General features: G+C 36.6%; 2 protein-coding genes across 2 annotated transcripts; one reads left to right on the plus strand and one right to left on the minus strand.

Annotated features, from left to right (window-relative positions):
* Positions 1–1,239: 1,239 nt before the first annotated feature.
* LOC109184077 lies at positions 1,240–10,937 on the plus strand. Its single transcript, XM_019334111.1, has 4 exons — positions 1,240–1,243; positions 9,050–9,054; positions 10,252–10,484; positions 10,573–10,937. The coding sequence occupies exons 3-4, from the start codon at positions 10,370–10,372 to the stop codon at positions 10,776–10,778; spliced, it is 321 nt and encodes a 106-aa protein (XP_019189656.1). The 5' UTR covers positions 1,240–1,243; positions 9,050–9,054; positions 10,252–10,369; the 3' UTR covers positions 10,779–10,937.
* Positions 10,938–11,324: 387 nt separating this feature from the next.
* On the minus strand, positions 11,325–12,826 carry LOC109184097. Its single transcript, XM_019334139.1, has 4 exons — positions 12,761–12,826; positions 12,384–12,505; positions 11,501–12,180; positions 11,325–11,353 (listed from the first exon to the last, which is right to left on the minus strand). Exons 1-4 carry the CDS (start codon positions 12,824–12,826, stop codon positions 11,325–11,327), a joined length of 897 nt encoding a protein of 298 aa, XP_019189684.1.

Here is a 12,826-nt window from a genome sequence, read left to right on the forward strand (position 1 = left end):
TCATACTCATGCCTCATTAAAAATCTCACTAGGAAAACCTAGTGAAAAAAAGCCTAGTGAGGAAAAGAGTACATAATATATGTGTATTCGTGTGTTGCACTAGCTACTTTGTTAAAAATAAAAAAAAACATTAATTAAGAAATTATATATATATAAAATTCAATAAGGAAAAAGAATACAACTCTTGGTCTTCAAGACCCAATCTTCAGGATTAATTCATGTAAATGTCACTCCCACTGAAGATAATAATCTTCAAATCCTACACAATTGACCTAATAAAGCTTTTCAAAAGAAATAACTGTAGGAGATAAATTTTGTAACACCCCTAATTTTAAAACATTTTAAGCATATGAACTAAAGGCAAATCTACCATTAATCATCCAAACAAAGCGGAACTAACAACATAAGTATCGAGGTGCTATGCTACATCTAGGTTTGAGAACCTAGATGCACAGGCTAGACTAACTAAACAAGGCATAAACTATAATTAATATCCACAATACAATTCGAGGCTCACAGACCATCTAACTAATACTAAGCAAAATCCATGAGTCCATCTAACGCGTTCCGAAGCTACAAGTCAGTACCTGAAAAACATACGGTGTAACAACCGTCAGCGAATAATGCGGGTAACCTACTCCCACATGTTGAGTAAAATATAGGTAGATATAAGAAAACCATTTTGAGACTGGAAGACATATATAACCTAAGCAACTCTAGCTTTTAAACCAAGATCAAGACTCAAGACACAACAACAGACTTGACACTATAGAACAATTACAAAGACTAGCATGCATCCTAAAAACACAAGACAAGACATAATAGACAAGTAAGCTCATAAATAACAAATAGAGGCAACAATGGGATTCAAAGACAATCAATTAGCAAGTAATCATCAAAGCACACAATCCATCTCCCATCCTTATACCAAGTTCCAACCTTTACTCCTCTCCATCCTTATATCAGTTCTAACCTGTACCTCCAGGCCACCCTTATATCGCCCCCCTTATTCCTCCGGAGTAACTACATACCCCACTCCGTAACCACCAACAAGTCCACCAACATGGTAGCACCGAAGTGTCATTCGCATGGTCCGTGCCTCTAACACGACTACCAAGGGGTCAGCGCGTATAGCTCTGACATGACACCGCGACGCTTATAACCTGACCCAAGCCTTTAGCTAGCAAGTCTAAGGGGTGGTCCGTGCCTTCAGCACGATAACCGAGCACTCGTTGTGCTTTCCGTCAACAATTCATTTCCACCAATCACAATCTCATTCCCATCAGTCACACCGATCATTGCGCAATGATCACCACACTCATCATCATTCAATCAATCAACATTCAATCAACAATAATAATCAAGGCATGGTAGCAACGACACGTACTGCACATATATTCCTAGAACGGTACTCAAAACATCATACGAGACTCATAAACATGAAACGGGGTACAACGGATCACGGGGAAACATCAAACGGGGGAAAACATCCCGCCACACCACCCTTTTCCAGTGGGTGGGCGGTGGGTGGTGGACCACCCGCCGGTGGGCAGCCGTGGTTCCAGCGGGTGCCCGGCGTGCGGACCACTGCCGATATCGATAATACCTTTTGAAAACGAGACGCGGGTCTAATACGTTTAACACCTTGAGACGATCCATGGTTCTTTACTCCAAGGATTCACGCAGGTCCTTACTACTTGTCCAATAGGTCAGGTCTCGTTTATAGTTGACAATCTTGAAATCTTCATAAGGTAGCTGGCTGTAATCCAACTTTTGTCTTTTCCTTGTCTGGTTAACGACAAGCCCTCTTTGTCTTTCTTGAAGTCTGGCTTGTCGTCCGATCGCATTTAATACTTTAGCGACCAAATGCTTAGTGTTGCCTTTCTCTTTCCTGAATTGCATCTGGTTAACCGCTCTCGACGTTGGCGATTCTGTGGGCCGCATGTACTTCTTACGGTGTCTTAAAACCATCAAGGTCCTCATTCCCAAGTAAGATCTTCATTGCAGTGAAGCTTAGTGCGCGGTACTTCCCACGCATCCGTCGCCTCCGCGTAACACGCTGAGTCCTTCTTAACAACAATCTTAATATCAACTAATTAACACCAACTTCCAAGCCATCTGTCACGGCAAGGGGTTTATACCGCTCATAGGGTTTTAATAGGGTTTCCAAAAGAGAGAGATGTAGAGATTAGAGCAATGGCAATGATTCCAAGCTCATAACAATTTAAGGCTCCCAAGGATTCAAGTTAGGTACAACAAAGGGTAGGTAAAAGCATAACGGGTGTCAATTGCTTTCAAAAATAATCAAGAATTCGATGTAGGAGTTTCAACAAATAGGAATACCAAGAGGTTGGGGTTCAAGGGCGAATGGCATTTTAAACTGAGGCAAAGCGCTCACAAGGCATCGCGATACAGTTACCTTACATCAAGGATTAACCCATAGCGTCGTTCCACTGATATTTCACTTCCTTTCATCAATAGGCATCCTAGTTCTCTTTCCTTTTTGTCGTAGTTGTAACCTGTACTCACCTAGATAACGTAACTTACCAGGAGATGCACGCCACTTGCTCGAATCGGGGGTTGTGGTAGCTGACTCCAGGTTGTGAGTAACGCAGTCCATCTTCTTCGAGTCATCCTCATGTCCAAATGCTAACACCACATCTTAACTGCTTCGCTTTTAACAGACATTCAAGTCTTCCGTCTCTTAGTCACGGTTTTCATCGAGGCTTTGGCGAAAGTCAGAACGGGGCAACTTACCGGGTAGGTGCACGTCACCCGGTTACGGAGGTAAATTTATCTACTGCACCCTTACCTAGTGTCTTAACTAAAAGAACTAAAGCTGAACAAGCAACAAGTACCTGAAGCTTAATTGAAGGCGATAAATAAACTCACAACCTCACCGCGCGTCCTATGATTCTTAAGTCATAAGTACTTAGATACCTAGAGTTAAACCTTAACATCTTAAAGTCTCAAACTTAGAGTACTATCCTAGATGCAACCTAGATTCTTAAAGTCCAACTCTTAACTTTGTAAGTACCTATAGTTCAAGCTTTAATGTCCTAAAGTCTTATCCTAAAGGCATTGTCATAGGGTCGAACTTAGGCTCTGATACCAACTGTAACACCCCTAATTTTTAAAACATTTTAAGCCTATGAAATAATGACAAATTTATCATTAATCATCCAAACAAAGCAGAACTAACAACATAAGTATCGAGGTGCTATGCCACATCTAGGTTTGCGGACCTATATGGACAGGCTAGACTAACTAAACAAGGCATAAACTATAATTAATATCCACAATACAATTCAAGGCTCACATGCCATCTAACTAATACTAAGCTAAATTCATGAGTCCATCTAACGCGCTCCGAAGCTACAAGTCAGCACCTGAAAAACATACGGTGTAATAGCCGTCAGCGAATAATGCTGGTAACCCACTCCCACGCATTAAGTACAATATAGGTAGATATAAGACAATCATTTTGAAACTGGAATACATATATAACCTAATCAACTCTAGCTTTAAACCAGGATCAAGACTCAAGTCACAACAACAGACTTGACACTATAGAACAATTACAAAGACTAGCATGCATCCTAAAAACACAAGACAAGGCATAATAGACAAGTAAGCTCATAAATAACAAATAGAGGCAACAATGGGATTCAAAGACAATCAATTAGCAAGTAATCATCAAAGCACACAATCCATCTCCCATCCTTATACCAAGTTCCAACCTTTACTCCTCTCCATCCTTATCAGTTCCAACCTGTACCTCCAGGCCACCCTTATATCGCCTCCCTTATTCATCCGGAGCAACTACATGCCCCACTCCGTAACCACCAAAAAAGTCCACCAACATGGTAGCACCGAAGTGTCATTCGCATGGTCCATGCCTCTAGCATCACTACCAAGGGGTCAGCGCGTATAGCTCTGACATGACACCGCGACGCTTATACCCTGACCCAAGCCTTTAGCCATCAAGTCTAAGGGGTGATCCGTGCCTTTAGCACGATAACCGAGCACTCGTTGTGCTTTCCATCAACAATTCATTTCCACCAATCACAATCTCATTCTCATCAGTCACACCGATCACTGCGCAATGATCACCACACTCATCATCATTCAATCAATCAACATTCAATCAACAATAATAATCAAGGCATGGTAGCAACGACACGTACTACACATAAATTCCTAGAACGGTACTCAAAACATCATACGGGACTCATAACCATCAAACGGGGTACAACGGATCACGGGGAAACATCAAACGGGGGAAAATATCCCGTCATACCACCCTTTTCTAGCGGGTGGGCGGTGGGTGGTGGACCACCTGCCGGTGGGCAGCCGTGGTTCCAGCGGTTGCCCGGCGGGCGGACCACTGCCCGCTGGAACTAGGCACGCCGGGCAGCGGGTTGGTGGTGGGGACTCGTCCCCCCACCTACCCCCCAACTGGTATGAAGGTAAAATTCCGGTTCGGGGTTCGTTCTTGGAACCCAAAACCATGTCCAAACACATTTTAACACGAATCAACAACAACACGGATTCGATTAACGAAGATTGAACCAAGAATTATTCCAATTACATTCTAACACGATTCCTAAACATGCCAAGACTCAACATCAACCGCATAAAGGTTCAGGAGCATCCGGAGCCTCAAGAACATCAAGAAATCTATATGCAAAGCCTTAATGACAAGTCCTAGGCTAAACTCAACACCCGAACATGCATAAACCCACCCAATAGCACCAAGAATATCACAACACGAGATTCACGGTATAAACACTAAGGACAAGCTCTAGACATAACTAAATACAAGATCATATCAATAACCACACAGGGCCATCAAGAACATCAAGAATAACAAGAATTCATCGTATAAACCTAAAGACAAGTTCTAACGAGATATACATACAAAATCACACGTTCAATCAACCAACGGAGCCAATCAATAAAAAATAGCAATGAAAATAAGTTTTGTAAGACATGGGTTACCTGGTAGTTTTAATTAAAACTCCTTACAACTTCCTAAGATCTTTCCTCAATCGATCCTCCCTAAGCTTGGTGATGGGGAAATCCTTGGCTTGGAGGGGTTTTCGTGTGGGGAGAGGGAGACATGGGTGATATGGTTCTAATTCCTTCTAATCCCCCCTTTATATAGGTTAGGATCCCTAATACGAATCTAACTAGGTAAGAGATTTAAGAATCCTAATTAGAATCTGATTAATAATGGGCCCTCTTTCTTTATTCCTAACAGATATATAGGTTTAGGATTCCTAATTAGAATCTGACTAGTAAAAGGTCTACTCTCTTTATTCCTAACAGGTTTAAGGTCTTTAATATAGACTAGGGTCCACGGTCCATTGTGGACCACATTAATTAATTAAGGAGATTCTAACTAAATTAAATCTTTTTTAACTGTTCTTAGCAGGATTAATTACATAATTAATTCGGGCTTGAAGATTGTAACACGGGATGTTACAAATTTGGTGCAATCTTCTAGTGAGAATTCTATAAAAGTATTGTAACTCTTCTAAATTAAAGCTCACGTGGGTTGATTTTGACACTATATATATATGCTTCGTCAAATATTCATAAACATACCCGTTTATCATTTGTGCAATATAAGCTTTATTGTCCTCATTTAGAACATTGGGCGTAATTCATAGCATAACCAGTTTGGACTTGGCATTATGAGGATCAATAAAAAATAGCCAGTACTCGAGTAGTCCATCAGAACCATATCTTGGTTTCTCGCATAAATGTCAAATTCTTTGTAACTCGAAAATACTGGAGGATGTGTTAAACATTATTCCAATATTTCATTGTAGAATGAGCGCTAAATGTTGCTAGCAATTTCATCGCGAATACAATATCAGGCCTGATGTAATTATGGAACTTTTGGTCCTAATGTAGTGCTCCAACGACAATGAAGTAATAGACATTTGGTCTTAAGTTATCCACATTATCCTCATCGAGTTTAAACGATTCATTGTCTACTTCAAGAGATTATAGACAACCATTAGTGTAATAAGAACATAATATTTATCCATATAAAACATCTTCAAGACGTTTTTCAAGATATGCTAACTGGTATATAAAACTCTTTCAAGGAAATACTCGAACTTCAGGTTGAGATGATACTTGGTCTTCCTAACTCATTCATTTCAAACTCTGTCTTTAGGCATGAGCTAATATCATCAAGTTCTATATGTGATTCAATAATTGTTATGCATATATCTGTATGTGATTCAATAATATTTATGCATAGACTGAGGTAATAAATAAGCAAATAAATAACACCATTAGAAATTCCTTAATGAACACATAATGACACATATTATTTGCATATCCCTTCTTCAGGAGAAAAACACTCAGTTAGACTATTCAAATACACATAAAACCTTCATAATTTAACATCATACACATTGCGATTTTTCTCATTTTGAGAACCTTAAATCCTTCAGGGACTTTTCGAAATAAATATTAACTACATATCTAAATTTGTTATTTACTGCAAATGATATTAAGTAGAGGAACTTAATGTCATTTATTGTGGAAGAACATATTTTACTAAAATCAATTATGGACCTCTGCATGAACCCTTGGCTACAAAACTCGCTTAATCACACCACCTCATTATCCTAATTCCTCTTACGTACAAGCGCCCATTTTTAACCAACAAAGTTAACATTGAATGGTGTACACGTTATAAAGAGAACTAGTATGATACCCGTGCGATGCACGGGATGAATATTGTTCATCTTAATGTGTAATTGTGTGAAAAATTTAAGAGATGATGCAATATATAAAAAGTTGGAACAGAAATATAAAATGGAAAATAGAAACAATAAAGAAATTACTTTAACATACAATATAGAAAAATAAGAGTGACAAAATTACAAATTATTGAAAACTTCGTGGCATACCACGTTGGTTGTTAATGTAATAGAGGAACTTGAGTTCTTGGAAAAGAATATTTTAAGACCACTTGGGTTGTTAACTCGAGAAACAGCCACGTACAACTGACCATGCACAAAAACTGGTTTTTTAAGTAACAATCCTGCATGTAACAATGTTTGACCTTGACTTTTGTTAATAGTCATTTCATATGATAACATCAATGGGACTGTCTTCGTTGAGGGGGTGTTTGGTTGGATGTAGTTTGGGTGTAATTGGATTGCAATTCTTAGGAAGGTCCAATTACGCCGTTTGGTTGGAGGGAATTGCAATTCCCTCAAAATGCTGAATTTCAATTCAGACCCCCCCCCCCCCAATGAATTAGAATTCGTTTTGATGGGAGAAAAATAGGTATTGTGTCATCCACTCTCTTGTCTTATTATCTGTCATACGTGGGCTTCTCATCCACTCTCTCGTCTCCGTTTCTTTGTTTGAGAAGTCGCAGAATCAGAACCAGAGGAGAAGACCAGCGATTGTGGGGAGGGGACCAAAGGCAAAGCTTCTTTTTCCTAGTTTTCCAGGTAAAATGCTCTATCCTTTCTCAATCTCTTGTTTAACTTGATTATTTTGTATGTTCTTGATTTGAATTTTGGATCTAGGGTTTGGTCATTTTTCTTAATTTTTCATTTTATTTTTTTGTTGTTGTGTTCATTCTGCTATATTTCTTGCTAATTGCAAACGTATTGTTAACTGTTTTGGATTTTTTAGGCTTTAATTGAGTAAATCTTCTTGTATTTTTGGGGTTTGTATTTTCTGAGCTAATATTATATGAACATGCGTAAGGGTTTAACAGTCACAGGTTAACTTTGTATTTTATTTTATAACCTTGATTTGATGGGTTCACAATATGATCACAAAATTGTGTTTATGTGATGTGTACATACAAAGAGAGAGTTGTGACAGCCCTTTGCTGCTTCTCTTCCTAACCCATCTATGGTATCTGCTTTCTGTGCATTTTCTAAAACACCAAAATGATACTTATTAAGTTGCCATGATGCAAGGGGGTTTTTGATGTGTTTTGCACTGCTAATTTCTTTGGATTTTTTATTTCTATGTATATTTTTAATAATTTGATTATGTATACAATTGCAAGTTCAACATTTGGTTGATGATGTAAATGTATGTGTCTGCTTTATTATTTCCACCAACAACTAGTTGAACACAATCTATTGCAATCAACCTTTCTGTCCTGTTTTAAGTTTTGAGTGTTTACTAGCAGAAATTTACTTTACTGCTCAACCTCTCCAAAAACTATGATTCTAGGATCAAAATGCTATGTATGCTTTTGTTTTGTGTGTTTTAAAGCGAGCATTTTGTTGACTTTATTGTTTATAGATAACAAGAATAGCAATGGATGAAAGAAGAAAACAAATTGTGGCTGCTTTGACTGTATTCTTGCAGATGTATACTACCATTACTACTTTTTTACTTTTGATGGCATCAACGGCATCCCGACCAAGAATTAGTAGGCGTTATTCTCTTGATTTTTATGGCAAACGAGTTTATGTGAGACGAATTGTATATGACAATGATGAGGCATGAATTTCACTACTTAGGATGAATAGAGAAGCCTTTTTCAAACTATGTGGAATGCTAGAAAGTATAGGAGGACTTAAACCAACAAAAAACATGCTTGATGATGAACAAGTAGCAATATATTTGCATATTCTTGCTCACCATGTTAAAAACCGAGTCATTAGACAAAATTTTAGAAGATCAGGTGAGAGCATTAGCCGAAGTTTTCATAAAGTTTTAAATGCACTATGCATTTACAAGGTCACTTGTTTGCAAAACCCGAGCATATCCCAAGTAACTCATCGGACAATCGGTGGAAGTGGTTTAAGGTATTTACAACTTTATGTAACTAAATTTTGTATATATTTAGGTGTGTTTTTTTTAATTAAGTGTTCTCTATTTGGATTATAGAATTGTTTGGGTGCACTAGATGGAACGTTTATCAAGGTTTATGTACAAAATGCTGATAAGCCTAGATATCGAACCCGTAAAGGAGATATTGCAACAAATGTCTTAGGTGTGTGCACTCCTGACATGCAATTTGTGTATGTTCTTTTTGATTGGGAAGGATCTGTATCCAATAGTCGAGTTCTTCGTGATGCAATTACTGGGGCACATCCATTGAAAGTACCCCATGGTAAGTATTGTTTAGAATTAAGATATGAATAAGCTATTGTCTAATGATTAAGTCACTTATTAGTCTTTTTTTTAAATATAGGTTGTTATTATCTAGTTGATGCGGGTTATGCAAATTCTGAAGGCTTTCTAGCACCTTTTAGGGGTCAACGGTATCACTTGAATGAATGACGTCAAGGTTATCAAACAACAAGTCCCGAAGAATATTTTAAAAATGAGATGGGCTATTCTTAGAAGTCCATCGTATTATCCTATACGGACACATAACCGCATTATTATAGCATGTTGTTTACTTCATGACTTTATTAGGCAATTTATGACTGTTGATCCATTGGAGAATGATGAGTATGTTGGAGTAAATGATGAACCTGGTGAAGATGATGACAATATAATACATACGATTGAGCCCTCGGATGCTTGGATGAATTGGCCAATGGAATTAACAACAGAAATGTTCAATGAATGGCAAGAATCAAGGCAACATTAGGAAACATTATGTTTTATTATGACTTCTAATATTTGTAGTAAAACATTGTTTGATTTGGTATTGTGAACTCTTTTCTTTGATGTAATTCATGATTTTATTTGTTACTGTGAACTCTTTGCTAAGATATAATGAATGAATTTAATAACTTTCATGTTTGTTATAGATAAACTCTCCTGCTATTTTAATGTCTTTATTAACTTTTTGTTACCATAAAGAATTATGGCCCCTAGTGACACAGGCAGTTCAAAAAACAAGTCAAGGAGGTGGACCAATAAAGAAGATGTTGCCTTAGTTTGTTGTATGGTTGACCTTCATAATTTAGGAACAAAGAATGCTGATACTGGATTCAAAGGTGGGTATTTGAATGAGTTGGAGAGGATGCTAAAAGCTAAAATACCAACTTCGGACATAAAAGCTAAACCTCATATTGAGTCAAGGACATTGAAAAAAGATTGGAGCATAGTACATGATCTTTTCACTAGTAATAACAGTGGCTTTGGATGTGATGAAGAAAGAAAGATGGTCACGACTGAAGAGTATGTATGGGATTCTTATATAAGTGTAAGTATTTATATTTCATTCTAATTATGTGAAAACTTTAATTTACTTTATACTTATATGAAAACTTCATTTATTTAGACACATAGAGAAGCTGCTCAATTCAGAAGGAAAAGTTTTCCTTTCTATCATGAATATAGTTCTATCTATGCAAAAGATCGTGCAACAGGGAGGGATGCACAAACTGGAGAAGATATTATTGAAGAAATGACTAATGAGGAAGGTATTGGTGGGATCAATCTAGCTAGTGAAGATGAAGATGTTGGTGATGAAGATATGCCAAATAGTAATATCATATTTACCCAAGCTCACTCTTCATCAGGTAATATCATTATACTTATATGAATATACTTTATTCTAATTATCTGAAAACTTTAATTTACTTTATAACCAATCTCAATCTTCATCAGGTAATAGGGCACGAAGTAAAGCAAATTCAGAATCATTGTCTAGTGGTGCAAGAAGAAAGAGGAAGAATAGTGATAGAGATGAACCAATTACTTCACAATCCTTTCACAGTACTGCAATGATGTTGAATGAAACATTGTTGATAGTTGGTGATAAACTAACTAAGAGCATTGGAACTCAATTAACTCTTCAAGAAAAAGTGCAATAGTTAGACGAAGAGTTAATTCAACTTGATGGATTATCAAATAAAGAATATTTGATGGCTTGATTAAACTTCCTGACCATCAAAATTAGATGCTTGTGTTTTTTAGCCTTCCACCAGATCGAAGATTGGGATGGGTGAGAGCTTTTCTTGCTACACATTGACTCATGCGTGTCGTGTTGTAATATTTGTAATGTTTTTTTAATGTAAGCTTTTAATAAGCTTAACATTTTATTAAATGTATGTTATTGTAATATTTTGGATGTAAGCTTTTAATAAGCTTAACATTTTATTAAACTTGTTATATTGTAAAATTACTATTTGAAGATGTTTTGAATTTCACTTTTGAGAAGCCTATCATTGTGTTACATTTGGTGTTTAACTTGTTTAAGTAGGTTGTGTATTTTATGGAGTATTCCTATGGCCAATTATTATTATTATTATTATTATTATTATTATTATTATTATTATTATTATTATTATTATTATTATTATTATTATTATTATTATTATTATTATTAATACATAAGGGCATTTCAGTCATTGTATCACTTATTCCCTTTCAATTCCATGCCTTATTCCTGCATACCAAACACTGTAATTTGAATTCCTACTTTATTCCCACCTACATACCAAACACTGTAATTTGAATTCTTACTTTATTCCTACCTTATTCTTTTCCCATTGAATTACAATACTTTTTTCCCCCCTAATTCCTTCCTTCCAACCAAACACCCCGTGAAGCTTGAATGGCAACCTGGTATCAGATGGTGACATTGACATTTTGGGGATCAACACTTTTGTTCCTTTGTTACCACCATCCATTAACTCAGCTTCAATTACACGGTCTGCTAACTTGGAGATTACCAACTGTGTACCATTACACAATCCAACTGAATGATCAACATTTCTTAACAACATGACTGGTGAGCCGATATTTAAAGTTAATGAATGATTTGGTACACCTGAAGCTCTAATGACGTTCAAAAATTTCGGTGTGTGTACATCACCCAGTATTCCAGCGTCTGCATCGGCTTTGCACACTGTGTCACAACTAAAATATGTTCTACTTTCAGCCGTATGCAACTCACTCATATATTCATTCACTGAGTTCACTACATTGAATGTAGGTGCTAGTATAGCAAGCCCTTGAAGATAACTTGCATCAGAATTACCATTGGCAAACATAGGAAATGTACTTCTAACAATGGTTTCAATATGGTCACCATCTGACGATAGTAACATATGATTGGGTATTTCAACTTCTGCATAACCATCATTAGGTCCACCAATTTTCCCATCACCAATAGAAGCTATCCAATCTCCAAACTGTTTTGACTCTTGTTGTTCTACTGTGCCTATGACAGTATTCAGACGCAAGTTCTTTGTGAGCTTTAGTACCTTGCAACTGTTCCACAAATATGAAGAATTTATAGCTGACACATAGTAGCATATTCAAAAGTCTGTTTGAAAACAAAATGTAAGCAATACTGAAAATGAAATTACAATGAAATTAAAGAAGTAGGATGCATTGGTTATACTATTTGTGATCAAAGCTTCTCTTCTTTCACAATCGCCTTCATCTTCTTTCCCACAACATTAGTAGAATACTGATCATTCAAAGAACGTTTCACTGAACGCTTGAGTGGTTCAACTTCATCAGCATCAATTTCACCGTCATCCTTGGATTTTTCCTTTATGGGTGTAGTGACCTCATCTCCAGAAGACAAATCCTTGAAAATAATATTAACAAACACAAATTAAATATGATTCAAATTAAACAAATAAACATAAATATAGTGATTACTAAATTAATCATCGGGAATATTACCTCTATGTGGTTGTTTTACCTGTTGTGTAATTTTGAACAAATATCCGATTCCTGTGTAATTAATTACAATTAAAATTCTCAATGTGTATTTTTTTTTTAAATAAAAAAAGTGAAATTGGAGTTTCAAATATGTAAATAATTAAATGTTATAAATAACCTGATTCACTCGCATCAAAGACTCGCGGACCTTTGAGATAAGTGTTGCATCACAGTTGAGTTTCAT

Source organism: Ipomoea nil, unplaced genomic scaffold (genome assembly GCF_001879475.1).
Source record: "Ipomoea nil cultivar Tokyo-kokei standard unplaced genomic scaffold, Asagao_1.1 scaffold1250, whole genome shotgun sequence".
NCBI lineage: Eukaryota > Viridiplantae > Streptophyta > Magnoliopsida > Solanales > Convolvulaceae > Ipomoea > Ipomoea nil.